The sequence below is a fragment of the Manacus candei genome, unplaced genomic scaffold (assembly GCF_025592945.1).
Source record: "Manacus candei isolate 608988 ecotype Guabito, Panama unplaced genomic scaffold, ASM2559294v1 h1tg000017l, whole genome shotgun sequence".
NCBI lineage: Eukaryota > Metazoa > Chordata > Aves > Passeriformes > Pipridae > Manacus > Manacus candei.
In genome coordinates, this window is record NW_026138065.1 from 21,542,814 (window position 1) to 21,570,536 (window position 27,723).

General features: G+C 37.4%; 1 protein-coding gene across 7 annotated transcripts in view; it reads left to right on the forward strand.

Moving 5' to 3' along the window:
- KCNK2 (potassium two pore domain channel subfamily K member 2) overlaps positions 1-27,723 on the forward strand; it is a 107,683-nt gene that overhangs the window by 75,256 nt on the left and 4,704 nt on the right. For all 7 annotated transcript variants that reach the window (XM_051783933.1, XM_051783932.1, XM_051783937.1 and 4 more), the window contains 3 exons: positions 2,160-2,320; positions 5,403-5,589; positions 13,848-13,987. In XM_051783933.1, the coding sequence (XP_051639893.1) occupies positions 2,160-2,320; positions 5,403-5,589; positions 13,848-13,987 (488 nt within the window). The remainder of the gene's footprint in view (positions 1-2,159; positions 2,321-5,402; positions 5,590-13,847; positions 13,988-27,723) is intronic.

A 27,723-nucleotide genomic window follows, 5' to 3' on the forward strand; every position in this document is an offset into this window, starting at 1 on the left:
AAGACATAACCAGTTTAGGGAGGGGAATATACAGAGCCGAACGAGAACTTAGTGTCCTCTTACCAATTAGCAGTGGATGAGAAGCGTGCTCCAGAGCAACTGTCTCTGTAATAGCTGTGAGGTGCTCAGAGAATGCCTGTTTATTTTATGAAGTAAGCCAAGAAAAACTGCCTGCTTGGCATGTGCTTCACTGCACTGGTGTTTTGTCACTATTACAAGACATCTCTTTTGTGGAGCAAGTGCATACAAAAAAAAAAAAAGGGGGGGAGAGACCAGTTTCCAAATCCCATAGTATGAGTTTTCTAAATCTGATGTATCCAGATTCCTGATTCTGAATTCCATTGAGACCTCCCAGGAATTACACCCTGGAACTATTCAAGCATCTGTTGATGCATAAACAGGCATGTTTATGAAAACAGCTTGGATCTGTTTGTCCCTTTTTGGTTGGTGATGAGCTAATTTTATTTTAAAACTCAAGAGTCCTTACCCCTTGGTGCATGAAGGGACAGAGCAAATTCAGTGGAGTTGAAATTTCCTGAATTATAATTAACAGTAATTTTAGCCCTGACTCTCATTTAGGGAAGCATACTAGGTTAGTCTAAAGCTCCTGTGACTTTTTTCCATTTGCCTGATTTAGACTTTTTTTTTATTATATTAGTGCAGGGAAAATTTTAAAAGCTGTCGGACTCCACAACCTGTATTTGATATTTCCTGTAATTTTGCTCTTTTTGTTTAGTTTGACAAGGTTTATTAGTCAACATTTGGGGAAAATTTTTATATCAACTTTCTTTTATCTAACTGAACTCTGTCAACATTGCATTTGTTGTTTATATAATGACTATCTGAACACAGATATTAGGGCAAATTATCTAGGAGTATAACATATTCCCAATGTGATTTATTTTTATTTTAATGAATCATAGGATCACAGAATGGCCTGGGTTGGAAGGGACCAGGATCAAGATCATCTAGATGCAACCATCTCTGCCATGGGCAGGGATACCTTTTACTAGACCAGGTTGCTCAGACACCCATCCATGCTGGCCTTAAAAACTTTCAGGGACAGGGCATGCACCAGTTCTCTGAGCAAACTGTTCCAAATTAAGCAAGGGACAGCTTTGTGTTGTGTGTACTGCAAGGAAAAAGTAGTTTTGGCAACAAAGCTCTGGTGTAGCTTACCTACATGAGAGCAGAACCAATAATTAGGATAATAGGTTTCATAAAGAAAACCTATATGTTAAACCAACATGCTCAGAATATTTAAATACATTGTGAAAAAGCACTAAGCTATTTTAAAATTAAAATTTGTCTATTATCTCATTCACAAGAAAAATGGATTTTCATTGAAGGACTTATGTGTATATGGAGCATCTCATGCAAAATATAAGACACTAACAAATTTCTCAATTACATGCTAAAATATTTTGCTACTTATTTATGAGCTATTTTTGAGGGCATTCTGTGGGTGCTGGGGCCTGTGCTCTTTGTATTTCAGTTTCTCTGTTCTAAGTGGACCAGCAGCAAATGAGCCAACTCAGGCATTTTGGGGTGCTCTTTTACACACAAGCCAGTGAAGACAAAATGATTTCCGCTTTCAAATGGACAGAGCTGTGAACTGTTTCTCTAAGATTTGTTTGCAACACTGAAAGAACCATAGCCTTTAATAATGAAGAATCTAAGCAGTCCTATTTATGCTAGAAATCCCTGTTTTGCTCATCCAAGTGGTTTTTTTCAGACTGCTTCACTTTGAAACTCAGCCTGTCTGAAGGAAAATTGTATGTTGCTTACAGGTACTGCAGCCAATTACAAGCCCGGTAGCAGACACTTGCAGGTAGCAGAGGCTAAGGCATAACAACCAATTGCTACTAACTATATGTAGTAGATAAGAAGAGCTGTCATGTAATTACAGAAAACATTTCTCAGAGTTTTTCTTCTCCACAGTACACACAGAAGATAAGTTGGTGAATTGTTCAGCAGTTTAATTTTAGCTCAGAGTGGATTGTATGACCTACATTTCACTTAATTTTTCACAATGTTTGCTGTGTCACATGGTTAACCTGGTAGGACTTGTTTTTAACTGTTCTGTTCCTGTAGTCCTTTTAAAATGTGTAATGTAAAATCTGTTACCTCTTAAACATCTCAAGTTGTTTGTAACTTAGGCTTTGGAAACATCTCACCACGCACACAAGGTGGAAAGATATTCTGTATCATCTATGCCTTATTGGGAATTCCTCTGTTTGGTTTTCTATTGGCTGGTGTTGGAGACCAACTAGGGACAATCTTTGGAAAAGGAATTGCCAAAGTAGAAGATACCTTCGTTGTGAGTATGCGGGCTGCCTCGTTTGTTTTTCATGCTGCTTGTTATTCTAAATTTAACCATTGAAATTAAAAGTCTGAAAAACAGGGTATAGCTCATCAGTGCAACCAGATGTATAGCAAAAGGTAGGAAGGACTTGACCTAGTCTGAACTTGTTATTGTACACTTCTAATTGGGTGAATTGGATGAAGCCAAACATTTCCTGCAATGATTATGGCTGAGAAGAGGAACAAGATCCAAAGTATTTTATGAAGCCCAACATTTCCTACAATGATTGTGGCTAGGAAGAGGAACAAGTATTTTATTTTTGCTTTGCCCTTGTACTCCTCAGCTTACTGTGATCCTTGACCTTAAAGGATTTTATATAGATTGTGATAACAAATCAGTGACTCAAAGAGATATAAGAGGGGAGCTGTAGGGGTAACATGGAAATTGTTACTGTTGCTGTGAATTGATTCACAGATCATGTTTTGTATCTGAGTCTTAAAATCGCAATTCTTAAAATCTCTGCTTAGATTCCATCATACCCGAGGAATGCTTACATTTCCAAGTTTATGGGTCTGTAGGTGACTAAAGCCTTGGTCATTCACAACAGCAAGACAGGATAAAAGATAGAAAGCCTATTGGTGCTCCCCTGGCATTGGACTACACTTTGTGGTCTCCTCACTAGGCTGTATTCACAGTTTAAGGTGTTTTCAGCCTCTTTTGCTAAACCGTTTAGCACAGACTACAGGATCATGCCCTTTATTTTATTTGGCTACAAGTCTTTAATCATTCATGTGAAGTAGCACAGCTTCAATAGAGGAAGAGACCGTCAAACAGACTAGAAGCTTGCGCAGATATTGATAAAAGTTCAGGTTCTTAACAACCAATGCCTTGAATCCAGAATCTGTTTCACACACAAAAAATTACATTAATGTTGCATTTTACTAACAGATTTTTGAAGCTGTGAATACTTAGTAACCAACTTGACTTTGTAGCTTTGTTTGCATCAGCACTGCTTGTGTTAGAAGGCCTGTTTTTCTGCAACAAGTCCTAATCTTTCATGGGGGACACCTTTTCTGTATAGAAGGGATCTGACATGGCTTTATTTTTGAAGCAAAGCAAACTGGGCCTGTGCTGAGTAGCCTTATGCAACACGTAAATACAAGCCTGAAAGGTGTTAGAAAAGGCATATATTTTTGGCTTTGAACCGTAAGTTCAGGTCCAGACAAGGTACTGGTGAATAACATAGAAATCCACTGAGGCTTGTCTAAAAAAGGCAAGAACATTCGATAAGAACATTTTATAATTTCTGGGTTTTGTAACTGATTTTCTTTTCTTAAAAGTATAGAAGATCTGAAATCAATTTTTGTGTCTCTTTTGCTCAGAGAGATAATGGTTTTCCTTTTTTTTCTTTTTCCTCATGGATGTATCCCTGTAACAAGAATGTCCCAACACAAAAAGCAGTATGTTTCCCTCTTTTGACAACATCTGAAAGAAAACACTAGTCCTTAAGTTGCAGTCTTTTATCCTATTTATTAATTCTCCTAAGAAACTGGAAGGTGCTGATGTGTCAGAGCAGGGAATTTTATGTTGCCATAACCCAAACTGCTACTGTGATTTGGTTTACAGCAGCTTGACCTTGGTCATGTTGACTGTAAAATACAATTTCCATTAAAACTTAAAAACAAGAAAACCTGCACCATGAACAATCTGATTTCATTTTTGATCTATTTTTGTGGAAATTTCTGGGTTTATATATTCCCTTCTTTTAAGCTGAACCAGTATGCATTGGATGTATGGAAATCTTTTTTTGTAAAATGTTAAATTGGCTGACCATGTCAAATGGGACTTTGCAGTAGTCTGTTCTAGCTTTGGTACAGTTTAGAAGAAAATATTAGTAGCTGACACAACTTGGTTCATTAAATCTACAGATTATCTCAAGATGGGGAGAGAACCAGAAGGTGGAAGACAGAATTAGCATTCAAAATTATCTTAAAAATTTTGAAAAGAAGTCTGAATAGATAGGTTGAAATTCAAGAAGGACAAATTCAAAGTACTATTGGAAGGAATAATAAAATATTCAATTATATGTCAATTACAGATGTATAGGTGCAATTTTATAGAAACTTTCTGCAGACTCTAGGGGCTCATATGGGTTAATGTCTTATTGCTGTGGAAAAATCTACATCACAGTTGAAAGTATAAATAGGAAAGTAAATATAATAATAGGCAAAACATAAGAAAGGATCCTTCCACTCTATTTTGTGCTATTTTTTTCATATCTAGTTTTTAGTACAACACTTAGTGAGACATGGGATAGTTTGCTCATGCCAAGTAATAACAACAAGAATTGAAAGGGGAAGAAAAACAAAGAAATTAATTTATTTGGACTAAAGAGCATATGACTGAAAGAAAACACCTGTGAAAGTTTGCTTGAAAGACAAAACTAGCAATCTTTTGATTTGCCTTGGATAAGATCATAAATAATATATTTAAACTGAAGGAGTTGAGATGCAGGTTATGCATTGGAAACTCTCAAATGACAAGAGCAATTAAGCACAATCACATGTCTGGCCAGTAATGTGTTTGCAGTGGCTTAAGTGGGGTTGTTTTTGTCTTGGACCAGGTTTGGAAAAGGTGATTTCTTACATCACTTCCAGTTCTGTTTTCTATGGTTGTGTTTAACCAATTGCTTGACTAGAGAGAACTGTATGGTTAAAAGTCACCTTATTTGTTTGCTTATTTGTGGATGCACAGAAGTAGAGATATTACAGGTGCCTGCACTGCTTGAAGGTCACTTGAATATCTAGACCCCCCTCAAAACTTTAGCATGATCAGCTGTTAATATTAATTAATGCTATACATGCCACTCACCCAGAACACAAATGTGGCCACAGTGTGACTATCCTAGGATAGTCATGTTTGCTTTGAAACCTCTTCAAAAAATAAAATCTTGGTTGGATTTTCCTGTTTGAGAGTTATAATGCACTGTCTTCTAGAGCAATGCAGTGAACACCAGGGGTGATGGATGGGTATTTATGTGGAGTTATGTGCAGTTTTATTAACCATGGATTTCTTCTCTTTCCCCTTCTATTTCCAGAAATGGAATGTGAGTCAGACAAAGATTCGCATAATTTCAACAATAATATTCATACTGTTTGGCTGTGTGCTGTTTGTTGCTCTTCCTGCAGTTATATTCAAGCACATAGAAGGCTGGAACACACTAGATGCAATTTACTTTGTGGTCATCACTTTAACTACCATTGGATTTGGTGACTATGTTGCAGGTAAGATTTTCTCCTAACTTTTTATCTTACAATATTTTGCACAGTGATATTAATTCTGCATTTTTTGTCTTATTTTTGGGACAGACATGTCTCTCTTGTGGTGCCTGTCTCACAGTTTTACCCTTTATCATTCTTGTGTCAGTGCATGTAACAGAACCTGCCCTCATTTTAGTTGATGTGGCAGTCTAGAGATGGGAGGTGGGACAATGAAAGTCATGGTACCTGTTTCTACATACTGTGTTTATTCTCCTCCTATACTGTTAAAAGAAATTTAATTTTTAGATAATTTTTTTTTATTTTGTTCTTACAGATAATGAGGTGCAAGAATAAATACAGTATTTTAAGATGACTATGTTTTCAGCTGGAGTTGCTAAAAAAATCTCACCCTGTAAAGTTATATGATTTAGTCTTTGTGTGCCTCCCTTACTTTCAAAATGTTCCAGAAATCTGTTTCTGTCATTGAAGTGTCTGTAATGCTGTTGGATCCTGCTTTGGAGATTTTTTTTTTTGTCAGTATGTGTTTGTCTCATGTGTGTTTTGTAATGTAAGGAGAAGGTTTAGCACAATTCACAGACAATGTGTCCAACTTTTATGGTTCTATTAACCTGGATTGGTTGCAAATAACTTTGACATACTGAGGTAAAAAAAACTTGGGCTGGTTCTCTGTGTCAACTTTTTTATTGAAAAGGTGTTAGAGGTGTTAGTCCACTTCCCAGAATAGATTTAAATGTATGCTGTCTCTGTTGAGATAGCATGTTGATCAAAGTCAGTGATGTGTAGAAGTGAGGATTAGAAATTCAGAGCTTTGTGCTTTGAGTCTGAGACTTACTTTCTTCAGTCTGATTTGATGCTTCTGCTTGTGTGGCACCATCAACTCTCTTGCATGAGACACCTCTCCCAGCTCTGAACTCTGTGCAAGGCAGAGGTGGCTGAGAAGGCCAGAAGTGCTGGGCTGCTGTCCATAGCTACTCAACCAGAGTGTCACGTTTATAATCGACATCTACGTGCTGTGGGCTCATCCTGTGCCTCATCTGTACCCACGGCTGTGGCATGAGCCCAAGTGTACCAAGCTGAGGGTCTCCAACTGGGTAACTCCTCTAATAAACTTGCATGAAGTTTTGCCTCATGGCAGTAATGTGACTGGCCTTTTTGCTGGCAGAGGGTTGTTGAAGCCTGACAAGGACCTCTGAAGTATCTGAGCTGTTTGGCATATTCACAGAATCACAGAATGCACTGAGTTGTAAGGGACCCACAGGGATCATCAAATCCAGCACAAGACCACTCCCAAGAGTCATAAATGATCTGGGTAAAATGGGAGGAAATTTAGTTATTGGTGAAGATGCTAAGCTATGAGAGCATTCTAAAAATGAAGGTTGCATGAGAAGTTGCCAAAGATTCTTGTAAATTATAAAATTGAGCTGTAAAATAGCAAATCAAATTTATTTGAACTTTTACATAGTTATTTGTGATGTTCATTTTTTTTGTATGTGTGTCACTGGTTTCTCCCTTTCCCTTTTCTTTTGCATACTCTTTGTCTTATTTAAATTCTGTCTTCAGGATTTTGTGATTCTGATCAGATACTAACTAGCATCAAATAAAAAATTTATGGTGTTTCCAAGTCAAGAGTCTGGATGCTTTAGACTTTCATTCCTGAAGGATACATGTATGTCAGGGAATAAAAATGATAGACCTATGAAGACCTAGTTATATTTACTGTAAAGCATTATGTGAAATGCCCACTTGGCTCTAATGAGAACACTGAGTACATTCATCATTACTCCCATTATATATTTCCATAACTTTTCTATTTGTAGGCCACTTGATATCAATAATTTGTTCCTACATCATGTCCGCTTTTTAATTTTACCAGGAAACACTTTCTACAGAATGTCCTTGAATTACATTGTTCTATAGCTGATGGCCTTTTATGGTTCACTTGCTACATTTTTTTATTTATTTTAAAATCCATTATTTCAAAGTGTCATGAATGTTTTCTATTTCCTTTGAGTAACATATGTAAGACTGGCACTCGAACTGCAATAAGTTATTGACTGAAAGTTTCAATATTTGGGAATGGGACTTGTACTCACAGAGATAATGCTCAAGAGAACAGGGTTAGATGTTGACTCCATCCTAACTGGGAGATTAATGTTGCCACTGGACTATATTTTGTCAGAGATGAAGTTGACAATATTATCATCTTTGGGCGGACTAATATAGTTTATGGCCAGTGGCTTGAAGGATTTTTCAGAGAGGTCCACTTGTTTTCTCGTTATTTAACATGGCTAGTTAAATAAAAATTCTGAAAAATAGGTAAGATATTAATTGAATGTGCTTTGCATGGTGGAAGCTTACAGCCACCGTGTGTATAAGTACTAAGCTATTTGAAAAAAACTGACATTGCAAGTTCTCAATACGGCTGAGAGAATTTGTCCTAAGGGCTAGGCTTCCTTATTAATTTTGAGGAAATATGAAGAATCTTTTGTACTCTAACAAATTACTAAGTTTTCTTTATGATTTTTGGGTTGCTTGTTTTTCCTTAAGGTAAGTCAAAACTTGTATGGATGCAAAGGGCCACTGATACTTTTGTGGTAGGCTTTGTCTAGAGCATTCTCCTTGAAGCTGTGGAAAGCTGAGTCTGTAAACAGGGGAGAAATGTAGAGTTAAGGCATGGAATTATCTATAAGGATGTGGGAGAGGTTGTCGTGATAGAATATGGGTACTGTATCTGAAATTGTGCCTCTTGAGCATGGTGGTCTCAGTTCGTCATGTAGCAGACAGAATTGTGCTTCAGTCCACTTAGTGCCTCGGTGCAATGCATTTGGAAAAAATCCTCACATTGGATTCCACAGAATTCCAGTTAAATCTGAAGTGTGGTGGTGGGCAGTGATATTCTAATTTGCAATTATAGCAGAGTGTACTCTTAGCAATAAAAATCAAAATGGCAATTCTTTTAGCACACCAGAGGTCCACATGATAATTCATAAATATGTGTCAGTTTTGGCTCATGAAGTTCCCTCAAAAATCCAAAATTCCTATATAGTTGAAAACTTTCAAATAATCTCCTTTTTTCTGGGAACTGTCATCTCAGAGAGAAAAAACGTAAGTTTGCAAGCCCTACATATAAATCTCACGGTTGTGTTAACATAGGTATTGGGGTTTAAAGAAATATTTCTTACAATATCTGTCATTTTTCACGATCATAGAATTTGCTGCTTTCTGGCACTACTACAGGTAAGAGATGAAGAGAAGCCCTGAAGAACTTTTAGGAGCCAAAGGAGAGTGTGTTTCTGAAAAGCTGTACCAAAAGGGAGCCAACAGAAGAACTTGGGATTTAGGAACGTAATGGTGTTAAAGGCTGTAGTGCAGATTGTCATATTAGAAATTCTTGTAGTTCTCCAAAATTTTTTCAAAAGTTTCTTCTCATTTGTACATGAGATCATGTACTGTGTTCCCAGAAACTAGAATGCCAAAACATCCCCTTTGGTAGTCAGAGTCTAAGTTGTTATTTGGAGCCTGTGGAAATTTCAGCTGTGGTTTCCCTCAGCTGTGGTTTCCATCAGCAAGATGCCTTAAGGCAAACATAAAAGACTGATAACTCATAGTTCATGCAGGGAGGGAAAAGAGGCCTTATAATGCATTTCAAGAAAATATATGAACTGTATTCCAAAAAAAAAATAAACTAAATGTTCCTCTGTCTTATGAAATTGATTTTTCTAATTTTTGGAGTGGTTGAACTTTTTTTTATGGAGACAATTTTTTTAATTAAAGAAAGCTTAGTGTAGCTTTTCAGGAAAAAAAGAAAAACTGTATTATAGCCTGCACTGTTGTATGAAAATCAGGACATAGTCAAACATCCCTTTTCTTGTTTTCAAGAGAAACCATTGACTTGAACATGACAAAGGAAAATCCAGCCAAAACCATGAATATCTTGTGAAAGAGAAAAAAAATCTTTCCAGGTCAATGTGTCATTTTTTATTACAATGAAAGGTATTATTGGGTACTAAAGTTAGCACTGAGGCACATGAATAAATGTACAAATGACAATATGTTGTTCAAATGTACAGATAAATCCTTTAACTTACAGAGCAGTTTGGAAAGTTTAGTCAAATATTTCTAATGGAGTTAATCTAACAGGTTTCAAATCTAAATTAGGTGACATGTCCAAAACTTGACTGAATTAAGTAGAGGGCAGAAATATAAACAGCACATCAATAGTCTGTTTCACAGTGGGGTATAATGATGACATAAGATTATTTCTCAATTGGTCCAGTTAAACAGATCACAGAATTTTACAGGTCTTACTTTAAAAATGTATTCCAGCTCTTTTGTTATTTTTTTTAGGGGTGTGTGTGTGTTTGTTTGTTTTGTTTTCCTAGTTTGAGTTCTGATTTTTAACTTGCTGCTTTTTTTACTGTTTCAGTCTGTGATTGAATCTGAGGTACGGCCATTGTAATACAGACACCTGGGTCTGCACTGTATTGGTTGGACTGAGACCCAGTTTGTAGAGTGCTGAGATATTTTAGTCTCATTTAATGTCACCAAGCTGGAACACTTCACCTGGTGGTCAATAGCAGCCCAGTTGATCTGCTCTCACCATGTGATACTACAAACTGGCAGAAAGGCCTCTACAGAAATCAATTCCTATCGCGCTGAGCAAGAGGTGTGTCGAACATCCCATAAGAGAGCTGTGCGCTCTCCCGCGGGCTTTGTGTCTTTTTTAGGCATTTGGAAGTGCTCTTTGCTCCCTCAGGACCTCATGTCCATAATAGGGGCTGTCTGGTGTGAACTATGCAGCCTGTTTTAAGTTTAAGTTGGAGTGCTGTCTTGCTTGATGTCTGTGCAGGACAGTGCATAAGGGGTGTTTTATACCTATGGTTTGTATTCTGAAGTAGCTTTCCATTTTCCATTGAGTAGCATCAAGTGACTCGTATGGCCTACTTACATTCTCCCTCACAGACAGTGCACTATTATCTTGTCCCAAGCCTTCTGCATTTCTGCATCTCCTCAGAAGCTAGCTTTTCTCTGTCTCTCTTTCTGCAATCCTCAGAGGTAACTCCTTTCAAGCTGCAGGGCTGAACCTCCATATTTCTTTGGAGTGGGACAGGTGACATTTGTAGATTAAATGTGTTTGCCAGATATTTCACAACAGATGTGATGGACAGCTACTCATTATTCTGCAATTAAAACTGAATTAAATCATATTTTTATACCCAGACTAATTTTTACTGCTTATGAAAAATCATAGACATTTCGTGATTTGAAGGGCCAACTTTTGAATAACTCAGAAATTTGTGCTGGTATGGAATTAAGATACTCAACATCAAATGTTTCTATTTTGAGTCAGTTAGCTGTAGAAAGAATGGGGAAAAGAGTGGCAACAGTAAAGAAAATTATTTACTTAAAAGATATTTGTTTTATGTATATAAATAAGTAAAAATATATATATTCGTACACTTGAGAAGCAGAATCTGTCCTAAAGCACCACTGAAATATTCTCTAATGCTATTCTTCACTAAAATGGAGTTCTTCACCTCAGTAAGGAGTATGTGTCTGGGCCATAGAACAACCTATGCTTTCCAAAGTGTTGAAAATCCCAAATAATTCAGAAGTTGTTTTGCAAACATAAGGATGGTGGCAGCAGCAATATAGTAGCCTCTGATGAAGATGGATGGGAAAACTCTTTGATTTCTCATAGATTTCAAGCTACTTTGGATCAAATCTTTACCACAAAACATCTTGGCAATGAAGTGTGGCTGCTCTTGGTAACAGAGTATGGCAGTGAAATTGCTAGTTAAAGAGTAAGCATGCTCCAGTTGTGAGATTTCTTCTTTATTGTGGTTGTAACCTATTTTGGGTAGAGGTTAAACAAAGCTGGGAAAAAAACTTTGTCCTACAGCCCACAAAATTGGTTTTGCCAAACAAACAACAGAATTCAACTTCTGCCTTCTCAGCATTTTGCTTCCTAAAGGGCTACATAAACCAATTTGCTTTGCAAAAGAAAGATGATAGCGAATCATATTGATATGCTTTTTATAATGTTACGCATAAACTCATTGGATTATTGCTGTACTTCAGTATAAGTACATTTAGCTATGCCCACTCATACCTAAATACATTCATACCAATTTAAATGAATTGTAATTCAGTAGGTAATGAATTCATTTCCTTGAAATTCAGTACAGTTGACTTTCGATCATGTTTTCCTCCCAGTAAAATCCTATCTAATGACATTCCCAGGTAGCTGCATTAGAGTAGTTTGAACATCACAGGAGACAGTATTTATCTCAGGACAAACACCCTTAGGTATGTCTCTCTCTGTCTCCCTGAGATTCGATTAAATTGTGAATTCGCCTAAGGAGTCCTTGAAATTCAGAAGTTCAACATTTAAAAGGGTTTAGCTGCTAAGCCTTATCCTAGATTGTTTCTTTGGATACTTTTTGTCCTTTTAAATTTAGGAAAGCTGAACTCCTTTGGGCACAGCTAGATGGAGCCATCTCCTGGCCAGACAGTACAGAAAACTTGATCGAATATGACTATGTCCTAACTCCTGCCCCAGTAATTAACTTTGCTCCAAACAAATTAAGTATAAACTGTGAAGGAAACTCTTCCCGCAGACTGGCAGAGTTAGGTTCCAGTTTCAGTTTATAAACACAACATGCCAAAAATTAAAAACCAAGTGGATACTTTCTATGATACTTTCTTGTGCATTGTGTGAACAGCTGAAGAAGATGAACCACCAAACACTAGCCCCTGATAGAGCAAAGACATGGTGGTAATCAATGATTTTCTGAAATACAACAAATTTTTGGTGAATTGTCCGTAAAATCCTCTTTTACTAGATTGACGTGAGATGGATGTTGTTAACAAATTACTTCATTTCTGATGTTTTGTTTGTCTTGTGCTGTGACAAACTCATCCCATTAGTGTTTGGCTGTCTTCTACCTTTGCCTGGGATTACAAGGGTGTCAAAGCATATCCATTTTCACAATGTGGATTCATCTCTTGGATAGTTGAGTAAACCATTGCAGCTTGATGTATTTTGATGAAAAGGTCTAATTGATATGAAAGTAACAAAATTTCTGTCTGTGAGGGCTTCCATACAAAGATAACTGCCTGTAAAATTCTTTGTTATTTGCAGGTAATCTCAGTGATAATAAAACTATGTAAAAGCATTACTCTCCATGAGAGTTAATCTTGTTAATGTAACAAGGTGCATGATATTTTGGGGCCAATTTTCCTTTGACTGTTTCAGTATAGGATGCAGATACATAAAGCAACGTGTTATGTACCCACACAGGCTACTTCTATGTGTCAGAAAAGGTTTTACTGTAGAGTCTCTTCAATTGTGGGCAGATATGCACTTAAACCACTGTTTGCAGCAACATAAACCAGAAGTCTGATTTTATTTGTTGTAACAGAGATGCACTGAAAGTTTAACGCTTCTGTTTTATTATACTGCAAGATGTGAAATGTGAGTTATTTCATATTGTCAAGAGCTCTGGAAGAACATAACTTTTTTCTGTGGAGATGAGACATCTGTTCTCTATAGCTGTATGACACCTGAAAGCCCCATCACAGACAAGAAGTTTGTGCTTTTTTTTCTTTAATGCCGAACAGAAGTGACTGGTAATTATGGCAGTGGGATTCAAAAAAACTGCCGTCAGCTGACATCTATTTTATCCATATTTTTTTGAGTATGATTAGTTCAGCTCAAGTCCCTGTACCCTGGTTTCCCTCTGCAAAATGGAGATGATAATGTTTGCCTACCCAACAGGGACACTTGCTAATGCAAGTGTTAGTCTTTCTTTACTAAGGCTAAAAGTTCGAGATGTTTTTAAGTCCTTGCAAAACAGCTTTCTCAGGGTATGAACACATTACAGCCAGAGTAATACTTAAAATCTAGTACAGCATGGTTATTTGGAGCAGGTGGGAAGTCCTTTCTCTCAAGCTGGCCTCAATGATCTCTACCTTAAGGAATTATATCAGAAATGGAATCAGTTTGCGTTCATTTATTAATATTATGAATGATTAGCAATCATTGTCTAAAATTTGCATACTTCAAATTTTGCTTTCGAGAGTGGATGAATTTTTATTACAGTTATTCAAATGCAACAAAACATTTTGCTAGGAATTTTTGCCTGGGTAAGAAAACAGAAGTTTTAAGAAATGCAACCTTTCTGGGAAAATTAATTTTAAACCATCTTTGCACCTATAACTATTATGTTTGATTTAATTTTAACTGTGTTGTTTTTCAGGGGGATCAGATATTGAATATCTAGATTTTTATAAGCCAGTGGTGTGGTTCTGGATCCTTGTTGGACTTGCTTACTTTGCAGCTGTCCTCAGCATGATTGGAGACTGGCTAAGAGTCATATCAAAAAAGACAAAAGAAGAGGTAAGAACATTTTGAAAGGGGAAAAAATACTCCTTTGAAAAAACTTCTATTAGAAGTCACATGCTTTTATAGCTGCTTTTGCTCTTAGAGTGCATAGGTCAAAGCTGTTTGTGTGTAAAATATATGCTGCATCTCAAACTGCATCAAACTTTGTAGCAGACTTCAAACATACTGTGATTTATTTTCAAATGGCTGCATATAAAATTAGATTAAATGTACTAATAAATTAAGCATATATGCACAGTTGCACCCGACTTATGGGAAAAAAAAATCTCAAAAACTCCTATCTAGGCAGTAGAATGTAGACCTTAATTTTTGAGAGGAAAATTGTTCTGCTTTGTTTCTATAGGGGATGCAGGTATGTAAAGAAAACTAATAAATCTCTAAATAGTTATATTTGAGATACCTTTGATCAGTTTATAGCAATAAGAAAATAAATGTTTCATCTCATGCAAGGTATTGAAATGAATTATTTAAATATGCCTGGATATATTTTATCATGGTATCTTCAGCAGTATCCTTAATTATTTGTAGTCAGGTATATTGTTTTTAATTCAAACATATTTTTACTTGTAAATATGTATTTGTTATTCCACTGATGCTGCAATATTTTACTTTAAATTTTGTCATCTAAGAAAGTGTCCTGTTTTTGAAAATGTTAGAGGGTAAATAAAATTCCTTTCATTGTAGAGCACACAGTTCAGATTTTACTAGAAGTTAGAGAAATAAATTTTGTTTTCAGCAATGCATTATTTCCCTCTAATTTAACCTGAGTTTCTTTGCACGCATCAGTTCATTTATGCTACTCAAATATAAAAACTCTAATTTGTTTTTGATGGAACGAATATGTTGGCTACTGCGCGGTGGCCTACTACTTACATTGTTTTAAATTGTTTTCCTAGCTGTAGGGCATGACATCAATGCCTATATGTGTTCCTGACAATCCTTGAGTTCCCAAAGACCTTGCTGTAAAGGGTAGCTTACCCCTACATACCTTGGCTCATTACAGACCCTCAGGGTGCCTGCCATCTTCTGAGCAGGGGGCGGTGGCGATGCTGGCAGCGGGCAGGAGGATGTGATCTGAGCACTTGGGAAGGATTAAGCCCACTTTGTGTGGTGGGCAGCCCTTTTTCATTGCCCTCTTCGTGATCTTGGCTCTTTGTAGTTAGAGGCAGCATAGTGGCAGGTCTGTTGTAAGTGTGCTTACACACCAGGCAGTTCATAAGCACTTAGCGCTGAAGCAGAGGACAATATTTATTTGATCGGTTTCATTTCAAGAGTATCATCTTTTGCCACGTGCTGTAAATTTAAAAGGATATTTATGACTTTCCTGACACAATGAGCTGTACTAGTGTACTTCACAGGTAGAGATCAGCACACAAGTGTTCCCATTTGCAAGTTCAACAGCTTGCAGGATCACCATTTTGTTTTCTGGAAAAGCTCTGGGGTTGTCTTTAACAGCCAACCTACATGACTCACACTGGCTGCAGGGAAACCAACAGATCACTTCCAATGCCAGTAACCTGAATGGTTTTGTTTTGTTATTTTGAACTTCAGAATTAGGTTGGTTCCCTCTGCACCAGGAAGAAGAGTGGGGTAAGCACATGTGGTGCTTTCCCTGTGCACTCTCTTAGTGTCTAACTGTTCTCAACTTGGGGCATTTCATAAATTGTCTTTAGTTTCCCTGGGTTACTTTTTTGGGGATGTTTTAAAAAAAAAATATAATATGACTGAGGCACTATGACTAGGGACTATGCAGAAATATCTTGTTCAGGATTGTTTTTGCTGTATTATCTCAGACACCGTTGATGCATTTTAGTTCTTTTCACTATTTCCCAGAATTAATGTAGTCTTTAATCTTAGTTTTCTCATATTCTTTTCTGTTATCCAAACAGCATATTATCCAGAGATCTTAGTATCTTGACTACATAGCACACTGAGGTTTTAATCTTATAATTATGATAATATACTAAGAATGTTTGAATTTTGTAATATCTTGTGAAGCTATTTCAACATCGACTAACTTTGGAAAAGATTTAGAGAAACACGAGTTGAACAAACTCATGTATTCCTTTAACACATCAAATGCACTCCTGTTTCTATCAAGCAAAACTCTTTGCCAGGGTATGCAGCACAGTGCAATGCTGAGCTTTCTTTTCTCAGGCACTGGGAATGTATACCCTGTTTCATCTTTCCATTCTTTCTCACCTTTATAGCCTAAACAAGCACATTCATTTTGTCTACAAAAAGGAAAACCTCATTCTTCAGATATATCCAAATTCTCTTGGCTGATGCAGGTATTTGGGATTTTGCTGTATACAAGTCTCATGCATGTTACGTTAGATTAAAGACAGATATAATTGGTACCATTTGTTCAATTAATCATATCTCTAACATTCAGAAACATCCCCCCTACTTCTTCACCCATTTCTCAGGCATGTCTGAGAATTTGTAACAGAAATAAAATGGTTTAGCACTTTAAAAATGCTACAGTTTTTAGAATGGCAGAGACCAATTTGAGAACTGAATTTTGGCATAAATTGTGTGCTAGTTAGAATATAAAAGATAATTTCTGTGTTCTAATGATACTTTTCAGGGAGAAAGTGATATAAATATATTAAATTTTGTTATAAGATTAGTTTGAACAGAAGTATTATACAAATATTTACTTTACATGTTTCATTTTATGATAAAAACTGCTGCTCTTAGCTCATCCTTGGTATCTGCCTAGGAAAATTTGAGTGAAGAAGCTGAGGGAGCTTAGTTGAAATGCAGTCATCAAGTCTCCTATATACCATCAGAAACCAGAGGATACTCTGAATTTCTTGCACTGTCAGTTTTTTCAATTAAACCTAAATTTACAGTTTACTGTTCCAATTTCTGTGGGTGCAGATTATAGCAGGGGAACCTATCTGAAGTTCCAATAGAAATGAGTGCAATGAAAAACCCTAGTTCTATGTTTGTTTTTTTAAACTCTCTTAGGGAAACATTATGTCAGTCCTTGGAGAAATAGCTCATTATACCTAAAGGTAGCCTTTGAAGTTAGAAACAATGTATACACTGAAACCTGTTGAGAGACAGAGGCTATGATAAAATCTACAGGACCATTACTAATGCACTCTGAAAACTGAAACAGTTTAACATATTTTCTAGGGAATAGGACCCTGAAAATCTTCCTTCATGGAATTTCTCACTATGGATATCAACACCTACAAGTACACAAGAGTTTGTGTAGGACTTGTATCACACTTTCCATGAAAAAAATAGTAGTCTAACATGTTTTAGATACAGGTGGGAGCAGATAATTCAGTAGTGATCAATTGTATTGGTTTCAGCAGTCTAAGGCCAAGCAGCAAAGTCTAGTGAATGTTATTAGAGTCCAGGATGAAGACGGAGAGGTTATAAGTGTTGAAAAGACCCTCTTTACTTTCCCTCAACAAGAAAACTATATATCAGCAGAGGTTATATCTCTTTTGATGGGCAGCCATGACTGGGAAATATCAGGTTGGAGTCCGGTCACTAGCAGGGTTCTGCAGGGCTCCTCCGTCTTAGGCCCAGTTCTCTTCCACATTTTCATTAGCGACATGGGTGCAGGGCTCGAAGGAATACTAAGTTTGCTGATGACACTAAATTGTGAGGAGCTGTTGACTTCCTTGAGGGCAGAGAGACCCTGCAGAGAGACCTCAACAAATCAGAGAGGTGAACAATCAACCATATGAAGTTCAACAAGGGAAAGTGCCAGATTTGCACCTTGGATGGGGCAACCCTGGATCTACATGCAGACTGGGAAACGAGACACTGGAAAGCAGTGCCACAGAAAGGGACCTGGGGGTCCTGGTTGATGGCAAGTTGAATATGAGTCAGCAGTGCCCTGGCAGCCAGGAGGGCCAACCCTGTCCTGGGGGGCATCAGGCAAAGCATCACCAGCCGGTTGAGGGAGAGGATTGTCCCGCTCTGCTCTGCACTGGGGTGACCTCACCTTGAATATTGTGGGCAGTTTTGGACACACTAATATAAGGAAGGTATTAAGCTATTAGAGAGCATCCAGAAGGATCACAAGGATGCTGAAGGGTCTGGAGGGGAAGACATTTGTGGAGTGGCTGAGATCATTTGGTCTGTTCAGCCTGGAGAAGAGGAGACTGATGGGAGACCTCATTGTGGTCTTCAGCATCCTCATAAGGGGAAGAGGAGGGGCAAGCACTGATCTCTTCACTCTCGTGACTAGTGACAGGACTCAAGGAAATGACATGAAGATGAGTCAGGGGAGGTTTAGGTTAGATATCAGGAAAAGATATTTCACCAGAGGGTGGCTGGGCACTCGAACAGTGTCCCCAAGGAAGTGGTCACAACACTAAGCCTGAGTTCAAGAAGCATTTGGACAACGCTCTCAGACACATGGTCTAATTCTTGGGGTGTTCTGCATAGGGCCAAGAGTTGGTCTCAAGGATTCGGATGGGTCCCTTCCAACTCAGCATATTCTATGATTCTATGATAATTATGTCCTTTTTTTGCCCTTTCCTGTAGTCTAGGGTAAAAAGTACTGATAAATAAATAAATATCATAGCATATTTAGAGTATGAAACGAAATCCCCCTTATTCCAGGAAGAGGGCATGCTGATAATGAATATCAACTAATATCTATAGTTCTATTCATATTTTTAATGTGGTTGCATTGTTCTTAAAAGCAGTATACATAAGATTTTGCAGTAATAATGCATTTCACCATCTCAACAAAGTAGAACATCTATCTTTTTTCAGGATGCTAACAGGAAAACTTGCCATATGCAAGTGGACCTGAGACAAATATGATCAGATATGCACTAATGCACAAGAATGCTGTATTTTGATAATAAAATCCAGACAACCAGTATGCCAGTCAGTTGCTCAGGTGACTTTTGTCTCCGGAAATACTCTTGAGAGTTTTGTATGCATCAAATGGGGGGGTAAGTCAAAGACAAGTAGAGACAGAAGTGGGAGTTTTAGAAGGATAGATCTGCTGCTGGAAGCAGTTCATACAGTAAGATAGATGAAATATCAGAAAGTCACTGGAACATGCTGTATGCTGTAATCTTAAGTAGGTGATCTGTCTCTGAAGTTCAGCTTCAGTGGTACTAGCTTGCCTTAAACTCCCTCCTATTCATTATTCTCTATACTCTGATTACTCAGAGCACTTTTAAAGTCTTCTGAAAAGTAAATTTTCAGCAGGATTTTTTTCCTTATCATATTTTTTTCTTTTACTTCAGTATGCAGCAGCTTCTGAATTTCAGAATTTTGGACTATAAATTTCAGATGTCTGTTTTTAAATTTAAGTGCCTAAATCCCTTGACCTCACAATATTCTCTTTGTTAAGTTCTAGTCTGGAGTCCACTCAAGTCAGTGAAGATAGGATTCACCTCTAGTGTAGATATCAATATCTGACCTAGTCATCTATATTTCCTTTGTAGTAAGCAGAAGAAAATGAGTGTTTCTAAGATGACTCATCTGAATTTTTTAAGGTGTCTGCCATAAGAGACAAATTGCATCTTGGATGAGCCTGTTCTCTTCACTGTATATCAGGAGTGCAGGTGACTGACTTATGTTAGACATCAGCTCAGTTTGAACAAGTGGTTTTTCATGCTGGGTGTCTGTCTCTTGAATTGAACAATATGGTTCCAGCTTTAAAGACTAAGCTTAAAATTTCATAAGAAATAGCACAGTCACTTCTTGTGGAAATTCAAGAGGCAGTTGTTATCCTTGATATTTATAAACAATGTAAAAAAATTTGACTCATATGAATCACTATTCAGTTTAATCTTCTTGGCACCAGTGACAGAGCTGTCACTTGTGCCTGTCAAAACAGAATTAGGTTTGACATGATGATGCCATGGAGATTATTGCACTCCCTATGTTATTTGTTGTCTTTTCCTTTTACTAGCTTCAGATTAAAGGTGCTCACCCAGCATAAGGGTGCCAGTTTAAAGAGAGCTTGAGGCTGTTTCTCAAATTCCCTGGGGAGGAACACTAAGTGTAGGCTGTATACATGAAAAGATGAAAAAGGGAGTGGACTCAAGCAAGAAAGAGTTTTGCAGGGTTTTAATATGTTGAGCCAGCCTACCAGGCAAACAGATAGGCCTCAGAGGCTGTTTAGTGAGGGTGTGTGACCAAGGAAGAGGAAGAAATTGTTCAGTTTTGATGAACTCTTTACCTGGCTCTCACTGTTTCAAGAAACAAAATCTATTCACTTAGAAATGAAGGTCATAAGAATAACTCTTCAGCCTGGTGATCAGGGGCTTTTAACAAAGGTGTGAGTCAATTGTTGACACATTCTGCATTATTTTAAGTGAGGTAGATCAACTTCTGTTGAAGAAAACAACTATTTGGGCTTTTCCTTTTCTTATGTCTCCTTCCCCAAAAACAAACTCTATACAAACACCCCTTCCCTCCCCAACCTCCATAGCCCCCAAAAGCCAGTTGCAGTAGTTTTATTTTAGAATTTTACATTCATGAGTTCAACGGGTTGGTCAAACTGATGTGATGGAAGTTTGTTCCTAGAAAGCACTGAATTAGAAATATTTGTGGGCGACAAACATACTGTGAAAGCAAGTGCATGCAAAGTCATTTTACAAGGCAGTGATTAATAGGGGTGACAATTTTAACATATGCAAGCAGGGGATCATTGAGTTTCTGTAGGAAAGTGGTGCTACTGCTGCAGATGTTACTAAATGGTGTATTACTGAAAAACAGTCCCTAAATTTGAGGTCTGAACTTCAGAAAGAATGCAGAAAGCTGCAAAAATGGCAAGAGAAATATCCAAAGAGAAGTCCATCTAGCATTAGGATGGTTTTTTTCCAGTACATCCCAGATGTGCAGAAAAGTTTATTTGAGAAGGAATAACCACAATCAAAAAGATGATTGTTTCTAATATTTTTTATGAAATTTGGAAAAGTATAAAATCTTTGTAAATACAATCATATGTCTTCAGTCAAATTTGACTAGCAACAGGACAGAAAAATCCCAAACAAACCTCAAAATAAAAGCTGGGAGTACAGTCCATCTATAATATCCCTGAGTCTCAGAGATGCATCAAGAGTTATATTGGTGTAAGGAGAAGGTAGAAATGCTTGACCTGCTTTTGAATGCAATTTGATCTCTTCCCTTCTATGAGTTTAAGTCTTCTGGGCGTTGTTCTTAAACCTACCATAGCAACAGTCTGCAATGCTGAGTTTCTCTATCGATCACTCTTTTACAAGTCTGCTGTAGTATTATGTGCAATAATGAATAAGAAAGAACATCTTGTTCTGAGAGTCCCAGGGAAACTAATCTGCTGATGGTTTTGACACTTTTTTGGAGATGTCGAACCTCGTAGTTTTGTGTAGTTTGGACATGTGATGACTGCCTAACTTCAGATTCAACACACACACACACACGCATAAAGATAACATCTACACTCTTGTCTTGCTGTGATTGTATTTATATTGTTTATATCATCCCTCTTAGCTGGGCATACCAAAGTCATTTAGGGACTGCTGTTTTGTTATTGCATATTAAGTACCAGGTCCCAATGTGATGCTGGTGGGGTGTTGATTACAAGAGATATGCTGCCTAAATACACTCCCATGAGGAGCAGCACAGCCTGTGGTTCTTGCTGTGGGCATGGGGACACTGTCAGTGTCTCTCCCGAGAGCCCCTGTGCCTGGCCCTGCTCTCCCACAGTGCTCTCCCTTGCCTCACCAAACCGAATGGACTGTTGAGGGAAGACAAAAATGCCTCCAGTGGGGGCTGCATGCAGCAAGGGAGATATGGCGTTGTTGAATTCATGAAAATAAAACTAAAGCAAGTGACTTATACTTCATAATAAGAGAAATTTATTAAAGAGAGATCAGTTATAGCAGTGGCATTTCTTGGAGTTAATTACCCATAGAGATTCCCGGAATATATGTTATGATGCTTTACATTAAGAAATCTTAATTTTTGGAGACAAGATGTAATTAATTCTTTAGGTTACAGTGACAACTATATCTGTGATTTAACTTCATTGGTAGTATTTAATCCAGAGTCTGTTCAGCCTATGTCTTTGTGATTAACAATCCTGAAAACTTAACATTTTTTTTAAGATAATCTCAGTGCTTGGATATTGTCAGGAAAATATACCAAAGCATGTTATTAATAGTGAGTGTATGAATTTGATAGCTGTCTTGAGGATGAGTCCCCAGACAAAGCCAATTCAAGCAGAATGCCTTCGCAAGAAGTTGTGTTGATGTTGAGGAAAATGCTTTGCAGTTGTGGACAAAAAGGACTGAAGAAGCTGTGGAATACCTTACTTCATAAGGGATGGAGACAGTTGTAATACTAGTGTTGAACAGCCAAAGGGAACTTCAATATTTCACAAAAATATCACTCCAGTTATTGACATTAGAAAGTTCAGAAAGAAACAGTTTTTGACAATACTATGCAGTTACTATAATCATTCTTTAGTCAGTACCAAGTCAAAATTAAAAGTCCTTTTCTATATTTTCTTTAGCACTTTTTTATAAGATAAATAAGTCCAATGAGTTTATGAAACAGTTGTTGTCTCTTACCTGTGGGAGAAAGCTAAGGCAGACTTTCAACTACCTGTGGCTTGGGTTTCATTACACTTCTAGTATAGTTCTTAATGATTGCTATTTCTGGCTGCAGCAAAGTCATTGGCTGTACAGTGCAGGCAGAGAATATACGCTGTTCTCCCGAATCACCTTAAGCTCAACTGGTAGAGCTTTATGTAAACCTAAGTAGTTTCTTGTGGTTAATGCAGGTGGATCTCATTCACTCTCATCAGGTTGAAAGAAGGGTTGGATGGCTCTCTGAGGTAGATGGAACCACTAAATAGAACAGCTGATTTTGAAAGAAAAATGTCAGTATCTTTTTTTTTTAATCTTTGGAATTTAATAATAAGGCAGAACATTAGGGACTGAGATAATCAGGCCGATAACTTGTCTACAGTATTGAGGTATACACATGTGCAGCTCTATGCAAAGAGGTAGCTGATGAACAATATTCAATAATAGGTCTGAGGAGATACCTAGTGTAGGACTCTTCATATTTATGGGGAAAAAAAAAGATAAACCAAAATAAATGTGTTGACTGTAAGTATATCTGGTTCTAGTTTTGCAGACATGATTTTTTAAATATAATTTTTAGGCTGTTTTTATTTTGTTGAATTAGACCAAGAGGACCATTTCTGCATCTACCATCTGTCACATCTCCACAAAACATATTCCCACAGCTGCCACCATAGATGTTCCTCTGCAAATAATCAAACTTCATGAGCTCTCTGCATTCCCATTGGAGAATGTGGTTTGTTTCATCCAAGGCATCAGATGTGCTCATGGAAATTATGTGGATGAAACCAAACAATAATTGCTCACCAGAATGAACTCACAAACATTGCTTATTACAGGACCGAATAATCCAGTTTCCATCAGGATAGCATTGTTCCCAACACATTTCTGACCACCATGGCTACAAAAATAAAATTCTCTGTGTAATTGAAACATTACTCCAGAAAGTAGAAATTTCACAAAGTAGAAAGTGGAGAGTCAAAAACTAAGCCGTTCCAGATATGGGGTAGAAACTGGAATACTTTATTGAACGCACGAACACAATTTAAGGGCCTTGGAGGTTGGACATGTTAATGAGGAGGACGAGCTATGTTATCTAGGGAATTACGCAAGTTTTTACTAAAGTTACCCAATGGGTTGATATTTCCCTCAACCAAGATTACATGGGGGGAAGAGGATTAAAGGATTTGGACATGGTCTGATACAATCATCTCAAAATCCTTTCTTAATTTCCTGAAGGAGCCAGGTTAATCCATATGTTTGAATTTTAACAAGTCTTGTGAGGAAGGTCCAGTCCTTCAGGTCACAGGATTTCTCTCAGCTTCTGTTGCCCAAGGTTTACTGCATTGACCCATTAAGCTCCTTTCTGCAGATATTTTCTTTTGGGATCCAACAATAGAATCTTTTCCCCTCTAATATTTGCCTGAAAAACAGAGGGACATGTATACCAGGTGAGGGAACAAAAAAAGGCTTCACTTATTGTTTAATGTGTGCCATTCACTTCGAAATGAACATCCGCTAGCTTAAAGACCTGGTGTGGAAGAGTTCTCTGCTACAGAACTGAGGTCCTGACAGGATGAAGGAATACAAGTTGGTGGCTAAACACCTAGGAAAGTTCAGCATAGGTATCTCGTTAGTGCCTGTTTTGACCATTTTCCTTCACCCTTAAAGACAAGTAGAGGACGCTCTTCTCTAAATACCTGTCCACAAAATACAGTACAATGAGATTTGGGTATATACTAATAATGCTATAATTACAGAAATACTAACAGCCAGATAATTGGCCTGGGAATTTATTTAGTTAGACTACACATGAAATTCCTTTAATGTATGGGAAATGCACAGGATTCACTAAAAATATCTGTGAAGCTTGTCTTTTTCTCTTCTGCACTCTGGTCTTCTTTAACCTATAGACAACTGCTGTGGCCAACAGCAACTCAGGTGAGAAAAGGTGGTGTATGCTTGCCCAGAACTGCAAGAAAGTGAGATGGCATGTAGAAAAACCCTTCTGTGCACGCAGGGATGAACTCATCCAGCAGCTGAGATGTTAAACCTATCAACCCTCTCTGTACCTCCATTTTTTTAAAAGGAACAATTTCTGTGAACACTGGATGAGTTTCCTGAAAGCTAAGACAAAATGTTATGTACTGTACTCTGCTGCCTGCATAATGTGACATGTAATGCTCTTTCTAGTTTTGTCTCTGAGTAGCATATCATGGAGAGGTTAATTGGATGTGTTATTTTTAAGTAACAGGATAAAGTACACTGGAGAGGAAAAATGAAGCTATGAAAATTCGGAGAATGCATTAGGGATAAATGTTAGAAATTACATACTGAGGAACATCTAGACTGTTAAGAATATTTGCAAGGAAGGCCACTTTTCCCCCCCCAAAATGTAGTCAAATGGAGACCTCCGGCTCACCTACTTGCTTTTTAAATTCAATTTTTTGGCTTGCACTAGCATGCTCATCATAAAATGTATGAGCCCTGTAAGCCAAAGGGAAACAACATAAAACACAGCTACGAAAGAAAAAGCTGCACGTATTATTCAGAAATATATGTTTTCATTTTCTTGCATGACATATATATAATGCTATTTTTTTTTTCTTATTTGGTACTCAGTGGTTTAGTTCCTCCTGAGTATATCATAACTTTCATGTCATATATCTGAGTTCCATCCAAACAGGATATATTTTTTCCCACTCTGTAAATAGAAGTAGATTAACTGGTTATACTGTAATGTTTATGTGATGGGATTTTTCAAGAATCTCCCTGAGAAAGAAAAGCAAAACTAAGGCAAATTTAAGTTAGGCAAGTGAACATTCATTTTGGCCTATTTAAGGAGGTCCTTAATTCCACTTGCATTTGTTGTTTGTTTTTTTTTTTTCCTATTAGGCACAGATGTGGCTTAATTCAAAGTCCAAATTACTTGTGTAGAGGTTATGGCTACATGGCTTGTGCTTTCCAGACCACACTTAATAGGATGAGTGGTCTTCCTGCATGGTGGGCAGATTTGTTTGTAAAATTATTTAGATATTTTTTGTAAGTGGAGTGTCAAAAAAGATTCCCAAACTCTGGACAAGTATAAGGGATTAGAGTAAATGTACTGAAGAATGAAGCAGGTTCTTCAGTATGTTCCAATGTTTTTTTAGTTATAACAGTAGCATCCCCTTGGACATACTTGCATTTTGGCTTTTGCTGTTGGCCTTTATCCAAGTGTGGAGATCAGGTAGACAGTGAAAAAGCTAAAACACTGGCAATGAAAATGAATAGGAAGTTTTGGTCCTACTAGAGATGTTGAGTGAGAGCCAGTTTTAGGGCACTATTCATTTAGATGGATTTTGGCAAGAGTAAGTGAAGGAACGGTCATTTAATGTCCATGGTTTTTTCCTAGTTCTGTTGAATTCAGTTTGTCTGTCTTGGAGTTATAGTGGTGATAGCATATGTGGGAACCATTGGGTCATTCAGGAAGTTCATGCAGTATTTTTTTGATGTGTGTTTGTTTTTCACTACACAAACTCCTCCCAAAAACCCCAAGTGACTTTAACAGCAATGAGTAGACACAGTTCAAAATTGTTTAGAGGCAATTTCTCATTATAACCTGATAGAGTAAATGTGACATTTCCAACACAGGTAGACAGAGACACCTTGGCATAGATATTTGGAGATGCTACTGGAGATGACCTGTGGTATTTGAGACATCCCCATAGGGCTTTCGGATATGATGCAGATCATATGGGATATCCAGGCAGTGGTAGCTGGAGGCTAAGCATCCTGTGCTGGGCGAGGAATTGAGTCAATGCTGTTTATTTTTTAGAAAAATATCTTTGTGAGTTTGTTTTGTTTCTCCTTTGTTTGTTTAGTTTTTGTTGTTGTTGTGACGTGTGCTGTGTGTAATATTTAGCTACTATAAACCATAATTCTTGAGATCTCGTAATTGAGACCTCTCTTCACTGGAATCATAAGGCAGTAGGGTGCTGCTTTGTAACTACATAATGAAGTTACTAGGTGTTGATATTCAATGTAAATAGGTTTGAATTGATACTCCTTGTGAAATATGCCTAACACCTTGCAGTCTAATTTGGCTTTTGATGTGGAGTAAGTCAATTTTGGAACTGGGCTATGGACTATGTCCTATTACTAGTGGCATTGCAGCATTTCTAATCCTGAAGGCTAGGAGTGAGAAGCACCACCAGATTAGTGCTGCTTAGTGTATGGTTGAGTCAGGTGTTATCACTGTGACATGTTTTTCCTATTGCTTTTGAAATATTTTTTGACATTCAGCCTTATGTTAGGTACTTAGTTGTCAATAAATTCTGTGGCTAAGAAGCCTTGTCTTCATGTCACACTGCACTTCATGTCACATTGCACCCAACTATGACAGCTGCAGAGTCTACAGAGCTGTGTGCTGTAATGAGGCAAGAAAATTGCAGAAAAGTAAATAATTGTTACAGTAGGTAGGTATGTTAAAAATGTAACTGTTTTGAGCAGCACAGGCAACTGGCATTTCAATCACTTTGCATAAGACATTTTGTGGCTGTCAGCACCCCGATGAAGAGGAGCAATAATGCAGTGTGATAAAATACCCTAAGGACAGAAAGAACCTGAACATATACAAAAATGTCCCTATGGATCAAGGAGGGATCAAATTATATAAGCAGGTTGCTTATGTACACTGGTAGTTAGAATCTTCACTCTTCTAATAACTTTTTGTGCTTGAGTCCTTAATTGCTATGGAATTGAGAGTTTTATTCTGAAGAAGTAACATTTTTGAGTACATTTCAGTTTACACAAAAACTAGAGGGGTGAAAGCAGTGATGTGGGGCATGCCTAGTTAAATGGCACTGAACTTCTAGTTTCCTACGCATGCCAATTCCCTCTGTTTTACTACTAATGTATTTCAATTCTGCACATTTTTCAAGGTTTTTTTCTATGATTTTAATATCAACTAGCATCATAGTTTTGGTTTATGGGCAGACAGAATTGAGTCCACCATGTTAATGTTCCACATCACCTTAATTGGAACAAGCCTATTTCCAAAGGCATATTTATTATGTTCTTCAGCTGGCTGCAAAATTTACTTCCCAAAAGAAATCTAATTAGAATTTGGTCATCAGATATCCCAACAACTACAATTTCAAGATACTCTTGAATAACTTG